The following is a 23,891-nucleotide window of genomic DNA, read 5'->3' on the forward strand; positions in this document are numbered from 1 at the left end:
AGTCTCCGTGTCGTTCGCACTGGCATCTGCCCTATCTGTCCTCAACACATGGACTGTTTAGGGTGGGTCCCATCAGCTCTGTCCTTCACTGTGTCTATGTCAGGCTACTAGTTCATGAATAATAAAGTCATTTCTCTGGTGTTTGCATCTGGATATTGAAAACATCTTCTTCAACGAAGATGGAATCGAGGCACCTTAAACTGATTCTCATAGGTGGAGGAAACTTTTGTATTTCTGATGGATGTTTTTATGTGTTGTCTGTTGAGGTCTGTTTTCATATGCATATTTTTTTCCACCAGGTATTTTGGCCTTTTATCCAAGGACAGGTAAGTGACTTTCTTTCCATGTTTATCTGGGGCTTTGTAGATAAATGTAGTTAAATAAATACTGATAATATGTTCAATACTTTCAAAAAGCGCCAAGGTCATGGGTGTCAATTCCAGGGAATGCATGCAACTAATACAAATCTATATCTTGATTGCAATGCATGTCGTTTTGGTTAAAAGCATCGGCCAAATGCTTTACTGTAAAAAGTCAATAACACTGCATTACAGTATAGCATTAAGTCAGTTCACCTCATTCACATTAACATGATTTACTAACCACAAACAAGCATGATTCTGACTGACTGACTTCATTGTTAACACCAAATCTATTGACCTAGCATTTCAAACCCTGCAACCTTCTGCCTGTCAAATGTTTTGCATGTAAAGTGTGTTTGTGCATCATTATTTCTAATAAATGACATTTGCGTTGACATTGTGTTGTTTAATGCAATGACATTTTGACATTTTCAAGCATGCAGGCTTTAGTGTCCAGATACATTTAGGGCAACTGGATCTGTGTTAAACACATTTTTTGTTGCAGGTGCTCTGGAAAAGCTTGATGAACCGATTCTGTTTGGTCCATCTGTTGCATTAGATGGTTCCGTTGAGGATTTCTACTGTGACATTCCTGGAAAACCAGTAACATTGTCTGTGCAATATGAAATCTATTTGGAGACAAACCCGGGTAAGGTGTTTGGAGCACACTCCTCGTTGTCAGGAGAAATAGCCACTTTTCCTCTAGTTATCACCACTCAACATGACGGTCGACTCATCTGCAAGGCCAGCGGACACAATGACACCGATATTGAGAGCTCGTACAGTAAGCCCTGGGAATTTAGAGTCATTGGTGAGTGGTGTGATATGAGCGTAAATCATTTTGTAAAAAAAATAAGTGAGTATCAAATCTGATCATCAGGATCTTTTGAGGAACATTTCTTTGTTCATCTTTCAATCATCATCAGATTGCATTGCATTGTATGTGTGGATCATTTCAATCTCATCTTACGAAGACATATTGTTTGAGATATATAGTGAAGACTGATATTTAGATCATTTTGTGTCAGTACATGAAGAACTGTTTTAATCTTTGCAGTGTTTCTGCCATCTGTGTTTTGCAGTTCCAGTGGGGGATGTGAGCATCATTTCACATTCTTCCATTGAAAACATGTGGGAAGGACAAACTTTGACCCTCCAGTGCAACAAAACCAAAGGAACGTACGTCACCTACAATTGGTTCAGGAACAACGTGCCGGTTCAGATGCCGTACGACAGGAATGAAGACACTCTGACCATCCACAGGGTTTCTGCACAAAATACAGGCAATTACGTGTGTGTGGCATCAAACCGATACAACGACACGACAATCTTCAACTCCACCAGTGATGTGACTGTGTACGTCAAAGGTACGTTCAGGTCACACATTATAATGCCTCTAATAGATTAATAACCATGAATAGTATTACACTAAGTTTGGAGTGAGTAAGATTTTCTGTGTTTTTGAATGAAGTCCCTTCTTTATTTGAGGAAAAATACTGTAAAAATGTGAAATATTATTAGAATTTAAAATATCTGTTTTCTATGTGAATATCTGTTAAAACGTAATTTATTTCTGTGATCAAAGCTGAATTTTCCAGTCGTCACTGTCACATGATTCTTCAGAAATCATTCTAATGTGCTGCTCAACAAACATTTCTGATTATTAGCAATGTTAAAAACAGTTGTGCTGCCCAATATTTTTGTTGAAACTGTCGTACATTTTATTTTTTAGGATTCACAGATGAATAGAAAGTTGAAAAGAACAGCATTTGTCTGAAATAGAAATCTACTTCAACATTACAAATGTCTTTACTGTCACTTTTGATTAGATTAATGCATCCTTGATGAATAAAAGTATTCATTTGTTAATTTTTCTAGAATATGTGTCTAAGCCTGAAATCTCCATGGACCCTGTGAAGCTTGAGAATGGATATTATGCAGCCAACATCACGTGTCAGTCTAAGAAGGGAACGCCACCCATCACCTTCAGCCTGTTGAACTACACAGACGCCATCTTCACCGAAACGACTGAAACAACAAGTGCGTTCTTTAAAGTGCCCATCGAGCTGAACCGCTACATGGGACAAGTGAGCTGTAACGCCAGCAACGAGGGCAACTGGGTTCTGAGTGATCCGTTCAGATTGATCGTGGGTATGTAGCTCAGTGAACCAAATAAATGAATTTGCTTTACATTTAAGCAAAACATTTTAACCAGTTTCAACTTAAAAACTTAAGTTAAGCATCTGCCTTCAAAGTTATATCAACTAATAAGTTATATCAACTTAAAATTACAAGTTATTTTAACTCACTTTATTGTAGTGAGTTGAAATGACTTGTTGTTTTAAGTTGATTTAACTTAAAATTTTAAGGCAGCTGCTGAACTTAGGTTTTTAAGTTGAAACTGGTAAAAACTGTTTACAGTGTAGTTTTTTCATGCACTGGCCAGTTTTGAGATTTTGGTCTATTTTGCTTCCATAACATGTTTAGTGAAAAGAAAATGTGCAAAATACATATAAATACATAAGTGTCTATTTTATTGCACTTGTATCTGTAGATTTCAATTATAGAACATATGTTTAAAGGCTGTTTCCTCAAAAAAGTTTCATACACCAAATTTTACAGGTTTCTTCATATCTTTTTACTTAAGGTTTTTACTGAGGGGTTTGTTTAAATAATATATCATTCACACGATTTTATTTAAAAAAAATTCTTATAAAATATGCAGAAACTTTAGTTTTTTTAGTGGATGTTGACAGTATTTTCTGATTTATGGAGTGATATTTTGCCTCCATAACTTGTTTTCCATCATATTAATGAAAAGAAAACATCCAAAATACAATTTTAAGTGTTTATTTTATTATGCTTCATCTATTTGTGTCTGTAGATTTCAATTACAATGCACTTAAAAGTTTCACAGTATTTTCTGATATAGGAAGTGATATTTTGCTTCCATAACTTGTCTTCTATCATATTAATGAATACAGTTTTAAGTGTTTATTTTATTACACTTCAAATATTTGTGTCTGTACATTTCAATTACAATGCATTTCTTAATAGTCGCTTAAAGTTGTTTTCTCAAAATGAGTTTTTTCTCCACTTCCGTAGCACTTACATACACCAAACTTAGCAGTTTTATTCCACTCTATAATTTGAAGATTTTTAATGAAGCATTTGTTCATATATCATTCACGCTGTTTCATCATTCATACATTTTATTCCTAAAAACATGGTGAAAATGTATTTTTTCTCTATGTTTCACAGTATTTTCTGATTTATGCAGTGACAAAAAGAAAAATCCAAAATCCCCTCAGTAAAAACCTTTCGCTCTAATACGTCAACAAAATCAAACCAGAATTTTGAACCTGGCTTTATCCAGTGTTCAGATTTATTTTCTGGAAATGTGTGTGAGTTAGCGAATTTGTATGTAAAATTTCCAAGAATTGCAAAATAATTGTATATTTAATTATATAATTTTTATGTTACAACATTTCTAGAAACTTATAATACAAAAATGTTTCAAAAAACAAAAGAATCAATAAACTGTAGGAAGTATGGTGATATTTACTAGTTACATTTTTACCCTATTTACATGTGGTGTCTTGCCTCATGAATTTACTGTTTGGTTGTACCTGAAATAACATCTAACACATGATGTTCCAGAGTCTGTAGGAGGTGCTGTAACAATGACACCCTTAAAGCACGTGGATCTGGACTTCCAGGTGGTTGACTTGGAGCTGCGCTGCAAGGTGGAGCAGGGATCGTTTCCGCGTTACAGCTGGTTCCTCAACAACAGCAGGCTGGTGGGCCGAGGACGTTTCTATGCAGTGGTCCTGTCAGACGAATCCAAATTGTTACTTTCTGTAGGCCGAGACAGCGCTGGGTTCTACCACTGTCAAGCTTCAGACAGATTGGACAACAGCACCAGCGTCCACAGCCCAAAGATGCTGATCAATAAAGAGGGTACTGACAGCAAAGACAACACTACATCACTTTACAAAGGGGATTTTTATGAGTCTTAGTTGTTTCTCATGACTTTCCATTACATATATGACCCTGGACCACAAAACCAGTCATAAGGGTCAATTTTTTGAAACTGAGATTTATGCATCATCTGAAAAGCTGATTAAATAAGCTTTCCATTGATGTATGGTTTGTTAGAACAGGACACTATTTTTAGCATTTAGTTTTAAGCATTAAAGAAAAATGGATAATTTTGACCCATACAATACTGTATATATTGTTGGCTATTGTTACAAATATACCTGTGTGACTTATGACTGGTTTTGTGGTCCAGGGTCTCAAATATATGAAAAATTACAATAAAAACTATGAAAAAAACAATGAACCAAGTTATTATTAAATATTTATATTTTTAAAATTTCATTTACATTTTTTTAGAGTTAAATATTTTGCATATTTATTTCTTTAGAATATTCAAATTTAAAATAACATTTCATTTAGAATTAATTTCAAGTAATTTACAACTAAATATAACATAATATTATAAATTATAATATTCATTAATAATAATAAATGATAAATTACAATCAATTATTATTGTTTTAAAATTTTAAATATATATATAAATAAAAAAACTATGTAAAAAATTATTAGAAATGATCTATGATAAATTCTGTCTGTCTGTATTTTTTGCAGTACTGAACACAGTCCCTCTTTTGGTTGTGATTGTTGTTTTTACCTCTTTTGCCCTGCTGAACGTTGCTTTGATTGCTTGCTGTATTTATGGAGTCGTGCTACGTAAGTTAATCTATATCACACGTCATAGCATATGCATCGTTTGATATGTATAATTCATGCACTCATTCTGACATGCCTAATGTTCTCAGGGAGAAGATATCCAAAAAAATACCCGTAAGTTTTACATTTTTTATTTTACGATTTCATAAATCTAGCATAAAATCAAACGCACTGTTGAACTCATGTTCTGCTTTTATTTAAGACTCATTGAAGAACACAGAAAAATGAGAATCACTGATAAACAGGAAGATGAAGATGAGGAAGATGCAGATTATCTAGTAAGGATGCATCTGTTTCTCTTTTAGTTCATAAACAGACTTTTAGTAATGCATAAAATATACATAAAGGATAATGCAACACTGCCTCAAAATGTGCATGATTTCTTATTTTTGGAACATGCTTACATATAACCTTAGAGTCGGTAAAAGAGCATTTGTGTGATTCTTTTGTTGAGATGTTGGAGGATTTTGAGGAAGACGCCGTCCAAACTGACAGAATGAGTGACTCTGCTGAGGTACGAGATATTATTTAGTATTTCTACACTGAAGCTTAGTTCCACTTCGAATTCTAGAGGTGCTTCAAAACATTAAAATTGTCATTTTTTGTTCTGTTCGACAGGATGAAGACCAGTCCGTAGATGAAAGCGTCCTGTATGAAGGGGCTGTTTCAGAATAATTCTTGAGTTTTCTGGGAGTTTAATCAGATCCACTGAAACTGAAAGCGATTGGCTCCCTTCACTTATCAGATGCATGATATTCTGTTCAGACAAAGGTTTATTCAAACCGAAACAATAGACAAGCGCTCATGGGTTGACAGGACTGTGACCAATCAGAAGCAAACACAACCAACAATGTGTCTACTGTCAGATTCATGTGAGCGTGTACTGTATTTTAGAGAGTAGAAGTGAGCTAAACCTGACAAAACCTCACTTTGTGAATATCCTTGTTGGTAAAAATGTTTTAAAAAAATAAAGTTACAGAATTTTTTCTGTTAGATTACACTATTTGTCACTAGCTGTATATGTAAACAACAGAAGTCTATGCAATTTAAACAAGTAAATGTGCTTGTGTGTTAGTGTGTGTGGTTTTGAAGAGAGAAATTGCAAATAAATACAAAATATGTTTTGACATTAAGCCAGATATGTTTATTTTAATGATCAATTGAAAGTTTTGATACATGAACTGCTTTGTTTATTTGCTGTTGTTCAAATGCAATGCGTGTTAATATTCTGATTAAATCATTATTAACCATTAAACTGTCGTAATTTAATCTGGAATGATTTGTAGTGACTCTGAAGACTTTAAACCTATTGAATTTTCACTCAAAGTCGCGAAGCTTGAATCATTTTAGCGAATCGGTTCTTTCGAACGCTTCGTTTTAACGTTCGCCCGAATGGTGTGAATCGTCAAGAAGATCCGGTTCAACAGAACGACTCACTCGCGAATCTGACACCGGTCTGTGAGGAAGCAGCTGCACGGGTGGTGTGTGTCCGTGTTGTGTTTTTTCAGCTGTTGCGTATGTGTGTGTGTGACTGAGGGTGTGTGTGTGTGTTTCACCGATGGAGTCGAACAGTGTGGCGTACGGAGCCTCTCTCGCCGGAGCGGGATTCGATCCCATCAAATTCATCAAACAGCCTCAAACTATCATACGGATCCTCAGCTGGGTGAGTGACATGTCTCACGTTCAACTCATCAGCTCGTTATGATCAATAATCTAACGTTACAGCAGGATCAGGGTCGAATCGGTTTGAAACTGAGTCATTCATGAGTTTAGCGGCACGTTTTACTGCTTTAATGAAGTCTGACGTGATACTATTATAGTTAAATAATAATATCGAAGTGAAATAGTCTTCGAGAATTAATTCTCAGCTAACGTTCTGGGAAGATTCTGTAAAGGTTATCAGCAAACGTTCTTCCAGTAACCTTTATAGAACGTTAGCACAAAAATGTTACTTATGTATCTTTCACAGAATGATTATTTCAGTTCAGTGTCAGTGTAACATTTTAAACAGTTGCTACTTGTTTCAGAACGTTCAGGAAACATTGAAAACGAACATGTTTTCCGAATGTTAAAATGTAACATTCTCTGAATGTTTTCACTAATGTTCGCATAGCGAAGAAAAAATGTTTGTAAATTGTTTAAAAAAACTGGATGTTACAGAAATAACGTTTTCAGTACTTGGGAACTTTCTTAGAATATATTTTTGTTAAGTTTAAAAAGCAAACAGATCATTGGCCTCATTGTCTGCTTTTGAAGTCGTTTCATAATCAGTAAACAAGTAAGGCAAGTTACATTATCAAGTAACTAGTAAAGTAACGCATTACTTTTTAATTTACAAGAAAGTATCTGAGTTACTTTTTCAAATATGTGAGGCCAGTTACTTTCTTTTCCCATTTATTGACTGACGGCTCTCCTGTCCCCATGTTGAGAGAAATTGTGAATAAATGCAGAGGCTATTATAGTTCTAGGCTAAATGTGATTAAATTTACTCATGCCACTTGCACAAAAACAGATTCAGTAATTTCAGTATTACTCCAAATGAATAAAAACTCAAAATATGACACAAACCTGCAATGTTACCAAAAATCCTTTATGTACTTAATCTCACCAGAAGACTTTAGATAAACATAACATTTGTGTTTCTATATTTTTATTATTGCTGGAGAGCAATAATAAAAATATATTAACCTTTCTTCTCCTGCGTTACACTGTACAGATGTGAATTTACATTTCCATCGGCCTCACTTTTGATGTGAAAGGGGTTTTACATTTTCCAGAAATAATACTTTTTATATTAAAAACAAATGAGCAAGCCTTGCCCGGATTTAAAAAGTAATGCAAAAGTAACGTAGCGCATTACTTTCCATAAAAAGTACCTAAGTAATGTAATTAGTTATTTTTTTAGGGAGTAACGCAGTAATGCATTACTTTTAAAAGTAGCTTTCCCCAACACTGTTCATAATTGATTGTGAACTGGCTCTCAGTTAGTTTCATAATTAATGCATTTTACAACACTAATATTTACGTTTTTTTAAAGCTGCTTTGACATGTTTTGTTTTGTAGGAAGTGCTACAGAAATAAATATGACTTGACATGAATGTCTGCATGTTCGACTTTCAGGACGGAAATCAATCTTTTTTTCTATTTCACTGTTATCTTATTGATTGATTTGATTGATGAATTTGACTGATTTGATTGAGCTGAATTTGTCATTTAATTTTGCTGTTGAGGAACATGATCCACCGTGAAGGGGCTTTCCATAGACGCCGTGAGAAGAGTCAGTGAGAGCTGATTCATATCTAGTCCTGGTTTGTGACGGCATCAGATGACCATGTCTAGATTTGCTCGGTGTAATTTGTTTACGGCGTCACACGCATTTGCACATCAGCAGTGCTTTTTTTTGTTCCTCTCTAGTCACATGTGGATCAGTATTTAGTTTAGTTGTGTCTGTGATCGTGTGTGTATCATGTGATTTAGTACACAAGTACAGAATGTCCCTCGCCCTCCGTCCCAGTGCTGACATGTAAACACAGCAGATGGCTGGTAATACGAGAGGCCTGGTACTTTTTGGAGTTTGCGTGATCTGTGTGACACATTTGCATGAAAACATGTCGACCGAGGCATGTGGCTGCGACCTCTTCCTGCTCTCAGTGTTTCTATCTTCCCCTCAATCTAAAATGAGAATGTGTTCAAATACTGGTGAGTTTGTTTGCTCATCAGATTTGTAGAAATGTGTTATTCCATCACTGTCTCACCAGTGGATGTGAATGGGTGCCGTCAGAATGAGAGTCCAAACAGCTGATAAAAACATCACAATAAGTAATCCACACCACTCCAGTCCATCAGTTCACATCTTGAGAAGACAAAAGCTGAAACAAATCCGTCAAGACATTTTTAACTCAAATACATTGAGTGCATAATCCATCATAACACTTCCTCGTAAAATAACATAACACTTTCCTAGTAAAAAAGTGGTTTGGTCTGAATCAGGAGAGAAATCTGCACAGATCAAGCAACTGTTTACAAGCCAAAACATCTTTAAAGAAATATGTGGCTGGATTTTGATGCGAGAGACAACAGGAGGATGCATAATTTTAGTTAAAAGCTTTTGTCTTCTCCAGATGTTAACTGATGCACTGGAGTGGTGTGGATTAATTGTGAGAGATAGCTTTGCTTGAGAAAATGTGAAGGTCTGGTTGTTTTATTTCTTCTTTTGTGGTCTGATGCAGCTTTCACTTCTCTTCATGACAGGTGTTTGCCATTGTGGTGTTCGCCTCCATAACCGCTGAAGGGTACGTGAACAGCAGCTCTGAAGGCCAGGTGAAGTGTGTCTTCAACAGGAATGACGGGGCCTGTCATTACGGCGTGGGCATCGGCGTTATCGCCTTTCTGGCCTCCTTCGCCTTCCTGTTGGCTGATGCGTTCCTGCCTTCGATGAGCAATGCTCAGGAGAGGAAGTACGTGGTGATGGCAGATCTGGGCTTTTCAGGTGAAGTGTTTTTCAAGTCGTTTCTGTGTCTGTGAAGTTTATATTAGTCCACCAGAAAACCCCTGTGTGAAGAAGGTTTATATCAGTTTTCCAGTGCTGTCTGTTCCGTTTGTGGAAACTCTGGTGCTATATTATCTTGTCTTTTTCCACATGACCTATTATTGTGGCATCATTCTCTAAAAGTGAAACATCTTGTGGTTGTTCACTGTACACTGACACATTCACATGTTGATCAGATGGCCCCTTCCTGTGTAAGAGAGTGAGACACCAAACGCTTCAGTCCTGCTTGTTTTTTCGCATTTTTTTAAAAGACCTGTTTGTCTGTTATATTTCAGGGTTATTACAGTTAACTCCATAACAAAAACATTTTTGTTACTTGAAATAAAATAAATGCTAAAAAACTAGTCGCTGTGGCAACATTTCTCATTTTCATTTAGTTTAAGAACAAAAATAATTAAAACTAAAAATAAGAAATAAAAATTAAAAATTACAACTGATATATAGACATTGAAAAACTTTTTAAAAAATGACAAAAACACACAACAAAATTACTAAAACTTTAACTAGGATTAAAGTGAAAAGTAAAATATAAAATCTAATTCAAATAATAACAAAAATAACAATAAATATATATATATATATATATATATATATTTTATGATAGTGATACATGATGATCAATGATGATGGTGATGTTTTGGTTGCATTTATTTTGGCTCAAAGGCCATTGTCCATAACAGAGTTTCTGTAGATTGAAATAAGCCAAAATAATTATAATTCAAAAAAAATAAAATCATTCAATTTCAGCATTCCAGAAGATAAATGAAGCGGAATGAATTTTGACCAGTAAACTTAGGTGAGTTTTCTAGTTGTTCATAATTATTGAATAGGATTTTTTTTTTAAATTTGACTCATGATTTCTACCTGAAAAAAATATTTTAGAGCTCAGCAAAACTAGACAAATGCATATTTATGATAAAAATGCCCATGGTATTTTAAAATTTGATTAATTTCGTGATTTTCTTTCGGGTCTAGAAATCTTTAAAATGAGGCTTCTTCATGTGCAGGCTTATCCTTACATATAATCCTCAAATATGCATATCCTTAAAAGTTTTCTCCTTCACTTCAGCAGCATTTACATACACCAAACTTAGCAGTTTTATTCCTCTCTATATACTGAAGGTTTTTACTGGGGGTTTGTGCATATATCATTCAATCTTTGATTGTCTAATTGATGACTCGTGTCTGTTCTCTCTGCTGTGTGTTGATCAGGTGCCTGGACGTTTCTGTGGTTTGTGTGTTTCTGTCTCATGGCGGATCAGTGGTCAAAGACCCAAGACACCAGCGGCATCCCTACAGACGCCGTCCATGCCGTCATCGCCTTCTCATTCTTCTCCATTGGATCATGGGTGAGTGTGTATGATGAGTTTGATAAACTGATAGATAATTACTGCAGCAAAACTCCTTCAACCTGCCACAGTTCAGATAAACCTAGGCGCTACAAGCAAAAACAGTTTTACTCTCAAAACATGGTAAAAATGTATTTTCATTCTGTCTATTGACAGTATTTTCTGATTTATGGAGTGAAAAAAGGTGATATCAAAAATCCCCTCTGTAAAAAAAACTTCAGAATATAGAGGAATAAAATTGTATGGTTGATATTATTGCAAATTACAGACTTAAATAGATAAGCAATAAGGCAAGACTACAGACAAAACCATCGTTTTTTCATGCACTGGTCAGTTAAGACATTGTGGTCTATTTTGCTTCCATAACATGTCTTCTTTCAGGCTAGTGGAAAGAAAACATCCAAAATACATTTTAGTGTATATTTTATTGCACTTTATCTATTTACATCTATAGATTTGAATTCCAGTCCACATTTTTAAAAGTTTTCTCCTCTACTTCAGCAGCACTTACACACACCAAACTTAGCAGTTTTATTCCTCTCTATATTCTGAAGGTTTTTACTGAGGGGTTTGTTGATATATCATTCACACTGATTTATATCATATTTTATTCCGAAAATATGGTAAAAATGCATTTAGTCTCTGTCTGTTGACAGTATTTTTGATTTATGGAGTGCTAAAAACAATAAATCCAAAATTCCCTCAGTAAAATCCTTCAGAATATAGAGAGGAATAAAACTGCTAAGTTTGGTGTATGTAAGTGCTGCTGAAGTGGAGGAAAAAAACTTTTGTATCAAAGTTGAAATCTAAAGACGCAAATAGATAAGGTGCAATAAGGCGAGACACTACAGACAAAACCATTGTTTGTTTGTTTTTGTTTGCACTGGTCAGTTTTTAGATTGTGGTCTACTCTGCTTCCATAACATGTCTTCTTTCAGACTAATGTACAGAAAATATCCAGAATACATATTTAAGTGTTTCTTTTATTTGATGTTATCTATTTGCATCTGTAGATTTCAATTCCAGTCCATATCTTTAAAGAGTTTTTCCTCCACTTCAGCAGCACTTACATACACCAAACTTAGCAGTTTTATTCCTCTCTATATTCTGAAGGTTTTTACTGTAGGGTTTGTTGATATAGCACTGACACTGATTTATACAACTTTTTATTCTGAAAACATGGTGAAAATGCATTTAGTTTCTGTCTGTTGACAGTATTTTATAATTTATGGAGTGATTAAAAAAATAAATCCAAAATCCCTTCTGTAAAAACCTTTAACTCTAATATGTCAACAAAACCAAACAAAAAAATTAAATCTGGCTTTGTCTAATCTTCATATTTATTTTCTGGAAATTTATGCAAATACATAACATTTTAGAAAACTTGTAATAAAAGCTTAATGTCTTAATGTACTGTGATTAATCAACTGTGGGAAGTATGTTAATATAGGTTAGTTCACATTTGTACCCTGTTCACCTGCGGTGTCTTGCAAAAAACTACAATTATGAGAAACCTTGACTATTAAGTTGATTAAATGTTGCATAATCCCACTTCAAGTTGTCGACTGACAAACAAATCTCTCGTCCTCACAGGGAGCGTTAACTTACTTTGCTCTGGTGAGGTTTCGTCAGGGCGTTCCAGATGTGACCCAGAACTACGCCGATCCGCCGGTGGACAACACGTCACCGTATCCCACCACCTATACGCCGCCCACGTATCCGTCCTTCCAGAACACCGGACAAGACATCTACCAGCAGCCGCCCTTCGTACCCAACCCCGACCCGTCCGGCCAGAGCAGCTACCAACCGCCCGTCTATTGACACGTGACGCGCACAGGAAACTGAAACACGACATCCAGGTCACGTGACGCCGCGGGATGTGGGAGGAGCCTCGGCAGGCAGCCAATAGGAGACTGTTTGCCATTTGACATGTGGCCTTACATGTGTAAATACTCTGTGTTTTCTTATGTGACTGTAGATGAGTTCAGATATGCACTGATGAGCTGGAATAAAGTAATAAGTTATTGTGGAGCTGGTCTGTAGCTCACACTGGAATCACAGCAGCGTTTGTGTGTTTTGTTAACGTTTTCCCAGCTGAATGAGTAGGAATGCGGCGGAAACAAAAAGAGCCCATTGACCCCGTTTACTAATTGTGTTAGTGAATGAAGAGCTGGTTACCAGATTACATGCTTAAACATCCAGCCAAGCTGCAATAGAGGTTTTGGGCTGTAAATGCTTTTATTTGCTTCCAGATCTAATAACATCTGATTTGATGTGAAAAAACTGAACCTGTTGTGATTAAGTCTGGTTTTGTTGGTGTTTCTGGATGTGAAATGTTCAGTGATCCACATAAACACACTGTGATGCTGATCTCTGGTGCTCTTTGAAATGTTTTTCTGGTTTACCCGCCATACAACATTGATTTGGTGAAGTTTATCCACTGCACACCAACCAATTCAAAGCTTATTGTCTGGGAATATGTTCATACATTTAAAAATTAAGAGATTTAATTGATTTGTTTTTATTGTTTGATTTGCAGTTTGCTTAATAGGTTTAGCATTTCCTTTTTGCCTTTAAAAACTCAGTTTTCTCTGAATAAGCGGATTACATTTTTTAAGTGCAGCTAAAAACAAAAACACTGGTTTGTATTCTAAATAAAAATAAATAAATACAACTCTTCAGATAAGAAATGTCATTTTTAGACACCTATGAACAGGTTTTTGCAGGTCTTAAAAAGCCTTACTCTTCCACAAATTGAAAGTTTTAAATCAAAGCATAAGTAATGACATTAAATGTTGCATGCATTACAAAATAAAAAAAAAAGGTTGTCTTCAGCACGTTTTCCAGTATGAGTATCTGAACATTATTTAATCAAGATACATTTATGAGAAGTGCAAATGAAAATTGAGCTTATGCATAAATCAAGAACAAATTATTTTAGTGGAATGGAAATTTAAATTCTCAGCTTATTTTAATTTAAGGTGATTTTTCTGAGCCTACCCTAGTAAAAAAATTTATATATTTAAAATGCATTTATTTTATACTGAGTATAGTTGAAGTCTATTTACAAAATACTGACGTATCACTCCAGACTCACTGATATAAATATTGTAATTAAACTTTACAATGCACAATTCACATTTCTTAATTTTAAGCCTAAAATATGTTTTAATGTCACTGTTGATGAGCATTGTATGATCTTTAAATAATATCGGTCTTCAAATGCAAAATATTTAGTGTAACTAAAGTATACTTGCAATAGCTCCACTTTAGCACAATCAAATATACTTAAGTATATCTTTAGTTGGACTTCAGCACAATTAAAATGCATTAAGTACAAAATTAGTTTACCAATTTAGCACTTTAAATATAGCAGTTTAGTATACTCAAAGTGTAATTGCAGAGTATTTGTTAGTATACTTAGCATGAAATAAATGTGTTTTAAATACATTTTAGTAATTTTTCACTAGGGTATTTCACAGGAAAAAAAAAACGTATGCATTTCTCATCGAGTTATCCCACAAACCTTAAAATATATTACATCAAATTATAGATATATAAAAATCATATTACAAATATTTGTTGCACTTTGACAAACTGCTTTTTATCCTGTATTCTGAAAAAAATGGATGAATGCAAAAGCAAAACTGAAAAATCATAAAAATGAAATCACTTTATTTTCTATCATTTGAATCATAATACATCACATGTTGGCAGTGTTTCATGGTGTCAGCTGGTTGCACTGATACACAATTATAAATTAGTTTAAAATTATTTAAATTAAAACATGCACAAATGATTGATTTCAAACTGAAAATACAAACACCATTTGCAGGACCCTCTTTCAAGTAGGAGCTGAAGTTATTATATACAAAAAAAAAAAAAAAATATATATAAAAAAAAAAATTACAAGTAAACATACAAACCAGGTGCTAATTTCACACTCTAATGACTTAAATCTGTGTAGTAACAGTGCTACTATATTACAGTATGATGTTATTTTTATCATAAATGAAGGGAAGCGAAGAGTTTTCGTGGAGCGCTTTGATTGGGCTGTTTTCCTGACATCACATGCGGCGGCGTCTCCTCTCGTTGCGGGTCGCAGTTCTCCTTATACACCATGAGACCTCCGTAACACGCCCGGCACACAGCGTGATACTTATCAGCGCCGCCGATCACCTCCACCTGAGGAAACAAAACAAAAGATGCTGTGAGCTTTCACTTCTGCCCACAGGATGAGGATGTGACATGGAGCGTTTCTGCTGTGAAAGTAAAACACCGACACTGTGTTTGTCCAGATGTCAGTTCTTCAGTCAGCTGGAGATATTTTTGTCCTCACCTCTTTTTCAGCTCCGAGTCTTTTGGTGTAGGCAGCTTCTTTGAAGCACTGCATGCAGACGGCGTTCAGTTTTACCACGCTCTCTGCTAGAGGCACCAGATTCAGGATGTTACCGAAGGGCTGCGCAGACACAAGGGTCAAAGGTCATCAACACTGCTCAGTACTTATGCAAACAGAAATAAATAATCAAATATATAATCACACCTTTCTCTGGAAGGTTCCGTCAAGAGCTGCTACTATGATAGTTTTTCCCATGTTGGCCATTTCCTCACAGAACTCTACTGTGTCTGGAAACTGCAAAACACAAATGTCAATTCATATACATTATAATAATGTATAAAGCGTGTCACTGAGCTGAAATGAGTTAAAGAGAAACGTACAAACTGTCCCTCATCGATGCCGATGACGCAGGCCTGCAGCGCCAGAGCACGGATGTCCTGCAGACGGTTGGCAGGAACGGCCTCCATCGTGCTCCTGCAGCACAAACCACACAAACATCTCAGAAAAGGACATTTAACACATGCATACGCATGACAGACATCAACTGCTTCCTTACATGTCATGCGTGGCCATCCCCTTTTCGGAGTAGCGCGTGTCTTTGGCGTATTTGATGAGCAGACAGGAGTACTGAGCCACCTGGAACCTCCGCACGCGACGCATCAGTTCAGTGCTGAACACACAAATGCAGTCATAATGCAGTTAATACACCAGAATACAGCAGATTTTATGAAAACTTGACATGCATTAGAAAACATGACAGTTTGGAGTCTCAGAAACATCAGACTTGACAGGAGTGCATTGCACATTTTTGTGCATTTAGATTGTTTTACTGTATTTTCCAGCAATGTGAACTCAAATAAGGTCAAACTTCTGATAGCAATGACTTTTCTGAAGAATTTACTCAGCTAACATAAATGTGACCCTGGAGCACAAAACCAGTCAAAAGCATCACAGGTATATTTGTAGCAATAGCCAAAAATACATTGCATGGGTCAAAATTATCTTTTTTTTTCATGCCAAAAATCATTACGATATTAAGATCATGTTCCATGAAAATATTTTGTAAATTTCCTACTGTAAATATTTCAAAACTTAGTTGTTAAAATGGCCTAGAAAAGGCCATAAAGGCCTAGAAAATGTGAGTTGTGGTTGCAAATTAAAATGCTATTTGCTTTTTTTAAGTTTGCTGTAAATGTACATAATAATCATCATCATCATCATCATTATTATTATTAATAGTCATAGTAGTATTAAAAAAATTAAATACTGTAAAAAAAAAAACGAGTATAGCTGTAAAATTCTAAAATAGAATAATTAATAGAAAAAATAACTAGAATTATAATTAAAAAACTACTTTTTTTTTCCTTGGTTATGTGAAACATTAAAGGAACATCCCATCTGTCAATTTTCAAAACAATGGGGGAAACTCATTTTTTTAAAGCACTTCTTAAAAGTGAGATTAACATGTTTAAGGAACTAAAACACGTTCTGTAAAATGAAATAACGCTAACATTTATGAGAGCATATAATTTTGAACGACGTTACTTAAAGAATGTTCATAGGAGAACCCTGGTAGAACGTTCCAAGAACGTTTCCTGCCAGCTAAATTGTCTTTGTTAAATTTATTCATCTATTTTAATATTTACATAAATAGTGCTGTTTTTTTCGGGAACATAAGGGTCAGCGAAGAGATTTTTGGCGCTATATTCGCGTTGTCTTTTTGAATGTAACCGTTCTAGCGCCAAACAACTGTATTTGGCGCCATCCACTGAACAAAACACTGATTTTTACAGCTTTACCTTCATATTTCATAGCATAGCATAACATACCATGGATGTACTGATAATTTATTATTTATAAGACTTTGCTCACCTCTTTCCTGAAAACATCGGGCCGAAAATAACCTGAGAAGATGACAAAGAGACACTGATGTCATTATTACTCACATTTGTAAAAGCAAATCTACTACAAAACCTAAAAACACCATGCTCGCCTTTTAAAAATACGTATATTAACTAAATATTATCTGCACATTAATATTTATATACTGTCTGCGCGCCAATCTGCACAATATAAGCACGACATAAATCTTCATCAATAACATAAAATAATTAAAAGACATTGATATCACAATTACCTGAATCTGTCCCCGTGTCTTCCGTGGGGAATTGGGTAAAATCCTCGCTACATTCAAGCAATCCATATCTATTATTTCTTTTGTTTTTTATGACTATCTAAACATACAGTCAGACTTACAGTAAGATTTGAACATCCCGCCACCGCCGGTTCGGCCATTTATATTAGCTGTGGCGTCACGTTTCTCTGGGCCAATCAGGATCGAGAGCGGGCGCACCCGGGTTTAAGCGCAGATCTATAAAAGAACTGCCCGCTGTGATTCGATCGGCTTCAGCCTATCAGTGCGTCTATAAATCAGTGACGTCACAACGGCGGGCGTTCGTGAGGAAAATCAAGTAGGCGGGAAGGTAGAGAGTGCATTAAATTCGTTTTTTTTAATTGTCTAAATTTTAAATTTGTCCAAATTAGTTTTTTATACCCGCCGATTCAACACAACTATGTGGGAAGTTAAAAAAAAACCGCTTAGCCAAATAAACTGTTAACGGAATGAAGCGCCACGTGACTTTCACATGGGCTTTAAAACATTTAATAATTGACCGTGTGTCAACAAAACTTGAGCCTCACTCACTGGTGCTGTTTCAAAGTCTCCAGTCGAGCAAAAAAACTGTCATCATGAGCGACTGGAGGAAAATGAGCAAAGATGTGAGTGTTTGACTGTTAAATCAAAGATTATTTGTCAAAAACACAACATTGGAGTATGAAGCAGTGATTGTTGATGATGAAATGTGTTCATAAAGTACTAAACATTCGTTCTGGCACGTGTAAGTGAAATATCTAAACTATTTCTCTTTAGTTTTTTATTTATTAATAACTATAAAGCATTGCATATTATGACAAGTAGCTGAGGGAAGAGGAAACTTCCTCATGTGAGCTAAAAACTGCTTATTTACATGCTGTTGCAATTTGGAAACTAGCTCCCTATTAACTGAATGTGAGTATATACTACTTATATAGTGTAGTATATACTTAACATTAGTATGCAACAATTTTATATTTTCATTTAAATTTCAAGCAATTTTCTTGTGTATTTTGGTCATTTTTATTAGTTATTAAATTGTAGTTTATTTATTTTTTGTGAACCATGTGAATATTGGAAATGTTGCTTTGGCAACTAGCTGAGATATTTTTATTTAATATATTTTCTATTATAATATTTTATTATTATTTTATATTTTTATTGCAAATTTATTTGTTTTATATATCATATAAAGTACTAATATATTTTATATATTAGTATAAAATATTCTATATTTTTAATAATCAAATTTATGATATTTTAGTAATTTTGTTGTGTGTTTTTGTCATTTTTATTTGTTTTAGTTTTTTATGGCTATATTGTTTTATTAAGTTTAATTTATTTAGTTTTAGTAATTTTAGTACTTCAAATTATACCCTGTGAAAGTGAGAACTAACTAGCTGAAATTAATATATATATATATATATATATAATATTATTATTATATATATTATTATATATTATTTTTATTTCAGTTAAAGTTTGTTTTATTAAAAGTAATGAATTTTTTAATGGTTTTAATTATAGTTAACCCTGAAAACAACCTCACTACTGTGCATCTTTAATTTTATTTATATTTTTATAACGCATATTTATTTGTTTTATATATCATGTAATATATGAATATATTTTATATATTAGTAGAAAATATTTTATATTTTTAATTATTCTTATTTTGTATATTTTAGTCATTTTGTAGTGTGTTTTTGTCATTTTTATTCATTTTAGTTTTTTATGGCTATGTAGTTTTATTGAATTAGTTTTAATCATTTTATAACTTTATACCATGTTAAAAAAAAAGAGAAATATTGCTTTGGCAGCTAGCTGAAATAAATATTTTTATATTTATTTTTATTTAGATACTTTTATTTCAAGTAATGTTTTAATTATATTCAACCCTGGATGTGAACTCACTACTATGCACGTTTAATTTTATTTATATCTTTAATTAATAACATTGTGTATATTTATTTGTTTTATATATTATATAATATATTTATATATTTTAGATATTAATATAAAATATTTTATGTTTGTAATTAATCAAAAATGTTATATTTTATTTTGAAACAAATTTAAATAAATAAAAATAAATGAGATTATTTTGCAAAACCCTAACTTTAGCTAATCCAACCAAAAAACACAACTGATATTACTTCAGGTTCATTTGTCACACTGGAAATGGTTGCGTGCATTGCATTATGTCGTGCATTATATGCACTGTTTTATACAGCACCAAACTTGTCCCAAATAATAAGTCATCCTGATATTGCATGCATATAGAAAAATTCCCATATTGTGCACTGTTTGCATGTTGCGCACTGCAGAAATACTGATAGTAGTGTGCTACTCTGTGCATGTATTGTGTGTAAGTGCGCTGTCATTACAGTGTCCGGCCAGCAGGTGCTGCTGTGTGTGTTTATCTGTGGTGCTGAGGGTTTGTGGGTAAATGTGTGTCCGTCCGTGTTGTTTTTGTCAGGAGCTGGAGCACCAGTTCTCTCCCAGCCGCTGGTCACACAGGATGTCCGCCGATGACGTGATCAGAGCCCATGTGGCTGCTGTCAGATCAGGTGAGTGTGTGTTTGCGCCTGTTTACTCTCATCTGTGTGTGAGTGTGTGTGTGTGTGCTGGTGAGGGCTGTACTGACTTCATTCATGAAACACAGTGAAATAGCTCATCCTAATGCAAACACACTGGTTTTGAGACAGGAAGCGGCTTGTAAATGAGCTTTGAGCATGTGACCTACATCTGTGAGTCAGACTCTGGATCATGTTGATGCTCATGGCTGTTTACATGTTTAGTTTGTGCAGTAACACTGAAATCAGAAGTGTGTGTGTGTGTGTTTTGTATGCAGGCACAGAGAAAGCTCGGTCCATCACTCAGACTTTGCTCGACATCCCGTACGGTGATGGTGACGGAGAGAAGCTGGACGTTTATGTTCCCAGCAGCTCTAGTCCAGGTGTGCAGCATAAATGACTATAATGATCAAAATAATGAATTACATTTTGGAACTTAAATCTATTTTTAAGTCTATTTTTTAATGCATTTATTGTGCATTATTACAAATATGTAAAAATCAGCAATTATTCTTCTATTCAGTAAAATAGTCAAGAGTTGTATGCATACAGGTGTCCTTTACAATTAAATTAAATATTTTTTCATATTAAATAAGATAAATATTTATTATAATTATTAATCATAATTACTATTTATTTAATATTTAATGAAAATATATAATAAATATTATTACAAAATATTTTATTTTTATTTTAGGCTGAAATTTCAATATTTTTTTGTGAAATTCGCTCATTGTAAATCATTTAAAGATTTAATTTCTGTCTGCCAAAGCTTGTAAAGTTCCTTCTGCTGTTGAATACAAAGCTCTTCATGTGTTTTCTGTCATTTGTCTGTGTAATGTGTTTCAGATGTGCCGCTGGTCATTTACTTTCATGGAGGATACTGGCAGTTCCTCAGGTCTGATCCGTCACATTCTCCTCATGTTTCTGTGTATTTCCATGATTCCAGGATCATTTTCATGTGATTTCCAAATCAAATATCAGTGTCATAGATGACAGAGTTTTACATTTGCATTATGACCATGTGCTTTTCAAGCTGAGACTCACAACAGTGGCATATTGAACTAATTGTTATTGTGTAATATAATAATCAGCATAAAGGCCTGGAGAATGAGAGCTGTGGTTGTGAATTAAATTTTTATTTATTTATTTATTTATATATTTATTTAAAGCTCTTTTTTGCTGTGCTTGTTTGAAGGGCTGTAAAACTTGGCCCAAAAATGTAAATAATAATAATAATAATTATTATTATAATAAAAATAATTATATTTATTAATAATACTATTAAATAAAAATATTTAACTGTAAAATAAAAAAAACAACAACAACGAGTATTTAGGAAAAATAATTACAGCGTTACAGCTGTAAATTTCTAAAACCGAATAATGAATAGAAAATAATTATAATTAATTTAATTGGAAAAACTAAATTAAAAAACTATATAGACATACATTAAAAAAAACAACAAAAATGACTAAACGAATGAAAAGGAAAAAAACATTTTGTTTCTTAAAAAATTATTTAATTAAAACATTAATATTAAATAAATTATTTAAAAAAATCAGCTTATTTTTATTTTTTACCTCCACTAGTTTAAATGTAAAAGTAACAACAAAAAATTATATAGACATGTTTAAAAAATGCATGAACGTGACAAAAATATACAACAAAATTAATAACTAATAATAAACTTAACATGAAAGTGGAAAAATAACATTCTCGTTATTTGAAATAAAAGATAAATGAAATAAAATAATGATAAATAAAATGAAACCAACATTTCTCGTTTTCTAAGTTTAATGCAAAGTACTAAAATAACAAACTAAAATAATTAAAAAGTATATATACACATTTAGAAAAAAAAACAACTAAAATGAATAAAAATGACCAAAATATGCAACAAAATTACTGAAACTTAAATAACTAATAACTTAGTTTTGTACAATTTAAAGGACAAAAGAAAAAAATAAAAACATTTTTACATTTATTTTTTCTTTTATGTTTTATTTCAGCTGGAGTTTATTTTATTTCAAGTAATTCAAAATGTTTTTTTAACCCTGGATGCAACCTCACTACTATGCATGTTTAATTTTATTTATTATATTATTATTATTTATTTAATATATTAATATAAAATATCATATATATATATATATAATAATTTTTTAATTTTTTAATTTTTTTTTTTTTTTTTTACATTTTAGTAAATTTTGTTATGTGTTTTTTTTGTCATTTTTATTCATTTTAGTTTTTTTATGGATATATATTTTTAGTTTATAAAGTTTAAATTAAACCATGTGAAAATGGGAAATATTGCCTTGGCAGCTAGCTTAAATAAAATAAACATTAAAAAGTAAAACTGAACTAAAGGTAAAACTGAAATAAAATGTTATAATTTTTTTTAGTAGTATTTTATTACTTTTTTATTTTATTTCTTATTACTATTATTATTATTTCTTAATTTTATTAGAATTACTAAAACTAACATTAAATGAAAAGAGAAAATATATAAAATTAAAAACGATTTGATAATATTAATAAATTCTGTAATAGTATCTTAATGACACTAAAATGACTCATCTGTTTTGTTTGCAGTAAGGATGAGTCCGGTTTCCTGGCCGTGCCATTGGTTCAGAAGGGTGTGGTGGTGGTTGCCGTGGGTTACAGCATCGCTCCTAAAGGTACGGCCCATATATGAGCATACGAGCGTGTTATATATGTGTGTGTATTCATGTCTGTTATTATCCGTGTTTAGGGAATATGGATCTGATGGTGTCGCAGGTGCGCAGGAGCGTGGTGTCTGTCATTCAGCAGTATTCACACATCAGGTCTGTTCATACATGATGTAGTCGGTCTCGGGTGAGGTGGCTGATGGGATATCTGTCCTTCATGGCGTCTCTCTGTGTTTCTGCAGCGGTCTGTACCTGTGCGGTCATTCAGCCGGAGCTCATCTGGCCGCTATGGTTCTGTCCACTGACTGGGCACAATATGACATATCACCGCAAATCAAAGGTGGATCCACATTAAAACACTCCTGCTTTTAATCTACAAACACTTATATTTATCTGTTTGTCTCTCAGGTGCGCTTCTCGTCAGCGGCATTTATGACCTGCAGCCCATCCTGTCCACCTACGTGAACGAGCCGCTGAAGATGACCGAGTGAGAGTCTCATTTTTATCCCACGTGTTTGCAAACACACACGAGCGCTGCCGATGTGCACTATTCCAGCTGCTCTCATTTTTAAAGATCAGAAACCAATCATGTCGCGTTATTCTCCGCCCACAGTGGAATCTCATTGGTCCGCAGTCCAGTTCTGCATAACTGTGGATTAACCATGTTGTTGTGGGTTGTGTACAACAAATGAAGGATCTCAGTGATGCAGTGTGAGTTTGTGTTTCAGGGAAGTGGCGTTAAGAAACAGCCCCAGTCACTTCCTGTCGCAGCTGAAGCTCTCGTCCGCTTCCTGCGATATCATCGTCGCTGTTGCGCAAAACGACTCGCCAGAGTTTCGTAAGCAGTCGGAGGAGTATTTCAAAGTAAGTGTGAAATGAAATGCTTTGCAGAAATCATATTTGCTTTCAGATGTCATTATTAGTTGGAGGAATTTGTTTTTAATTTCATATTTTGGCGAAAATGTTTTTGTTCTTCTAGGCTTTGGAATCTGCAGGTCTTAAAGTCTCTTTTGAAGACGTTCCCAACACGGATCATTTCAATATTATAGAGCAACTGGTTGATGAAAATTACCATCTCACAAAGGTCAGCTGCTCTTGATAGGGATGAATGATTTGGGGGAGAAATACAATTAA

At 33.9% G+C, this 23,891-nt stretch overlaps 4 protein-coding genes across 4 annotated transcripts in view; 3 read left to right on the forward strand and 1 right to left on the reverse strand.

Annotated features, from left to right (window-relative positions):
- The first annotated feature begins 40 nt into the window (after positions 1-40).
- On the forward strand, positions 41-6,375 carry si:dkey-93h22.7 (Fc receptor-like protein 5). The gene is made up of 11 exons (XM_051123362.1): positions 41-213; positions 300-326; positions 868-1,173; positions 1,445-1,729; positions 2,241-2,513; positions 4,023-4,322; positions 5,019-5,120; positions 5,210-5,234; positions 5,323-5,398; positions 5,575-5,634; positions 5,739-6,375. Exons 1-11 carry the CDS (start codon positions 180-182, stop codon positions 5,793-5,795), a joined length of 1,545 nt encoding a protein of 514 aa, XP_050979319.1. The 5' UTR covers positions 41-179; the 3' UTR covers positions 5,796-6,375.
- Positions 6,376-6,549: 174 nt separating this feature from the next.
- Positions 6,550-13,692, forward strand: syngr2b (synaptogyrin 2b). The gene is made up of 4 exons (XM_051122673.1): positions 6,550-6,783; positions 9,372-9,609; positions 10,882-11,018; positions 12,612-13,692. The coding sequence occupies exons 1-4, from the start codon at positions 6,679-6,681 to the stop codon at positions 12,837-12,839; spliced, it is 708 nt and encodes a 235-aa protein (XP_050978630.1). The 5' UTR covers positions 6,550-6,678; the 3' UTR covers positions 12,840-13,692.
- A 981-nt stretch (positions 13,693-14,673) lies between these two features.
- tk1 (thymidine kinase 1, soluble) lies at positions 14,674-17,645 on the reverse strand. The gene is made up of 7 exons (XM_051122675.1): positions 17,495-17,645; positions 17,230-17,261; positions 15,914-16,027; positions 15,738-15,831; positions 15,562-15,651; positions 15,358-15,477; positions 14,674-15,203 (listed from the first exon to the last, which is right to left on the reverse strand). The coding sequence occupies exons 1-7, from the start codon at positions 17,558-17,560 to the stop codon at positions 15,024-15,026; spliced, it is 696 nt and encodes a 231-aa protein (XP_050978632.1). The 5' UTR covers positions 17,561-17,645; the 3' UTR covers positions 14,674-15,023.
- A 187-nt stretch (positions 17,646-17,832) lies between these two features.
- The window catches only part of afmid (arylformamidase), an 8,025-nt gene continuing 1,966 nt past the window's right edge, over positions 17,833-23,891 (forward strand). The window contains exons 1-10 of the mRNA XM_051122672.1: positions 17,833-18,135; positions 19,989-20,079; positions 20,364-20,468; positions 20,935-20,983; positions 22,681-22,766; positions 22,841-22,913; positions 23,000-23,097; positions 23,166-23,244; positions 23,486-23,621; positions 23,737-23,841. Of these exons, the coding sequence (XP_050978629.1) occupies positions 17,980-18,135; positions 19,989-20,079; positions 20,364-20,468; positions 20,935-20,983; positions 22,681-22,766; positions 22,841-22,913; positions 23,000-23,097; positions 23,166-23,244; positions 23,486-23,621; positions 23,737-23,841 (978 nt within the window). The 5' untranslated portion in view covers positions 17,833-17,979. The remainder of the gene's footprint in view (positions 18,136-19,988; positions 20,080-20,363; positions 20,469-20,934; positions 20,984-22,680; positions 22,767-22,840; positions 22,914-22,999; positions 23,098-23,165; positions 23,245-23,485; positions 23,622-23,736; positions 23,842-23,891) is intronic.

Source organism: Labeo rohita, chromosome 11 (genome assembly GCF_022985175.1).
Source record: "Labeo rohita strain BAU-BD-2019 chromosome 11, IGBB_LRoh.1.0, whole genome shotgun sequence".
Lineage (NCBI taxonomy): Eukaryota > Metazoa > Chordata > Actinopteri > Cypriniformes > Cyprinidae > Labeo > Labeo rohita.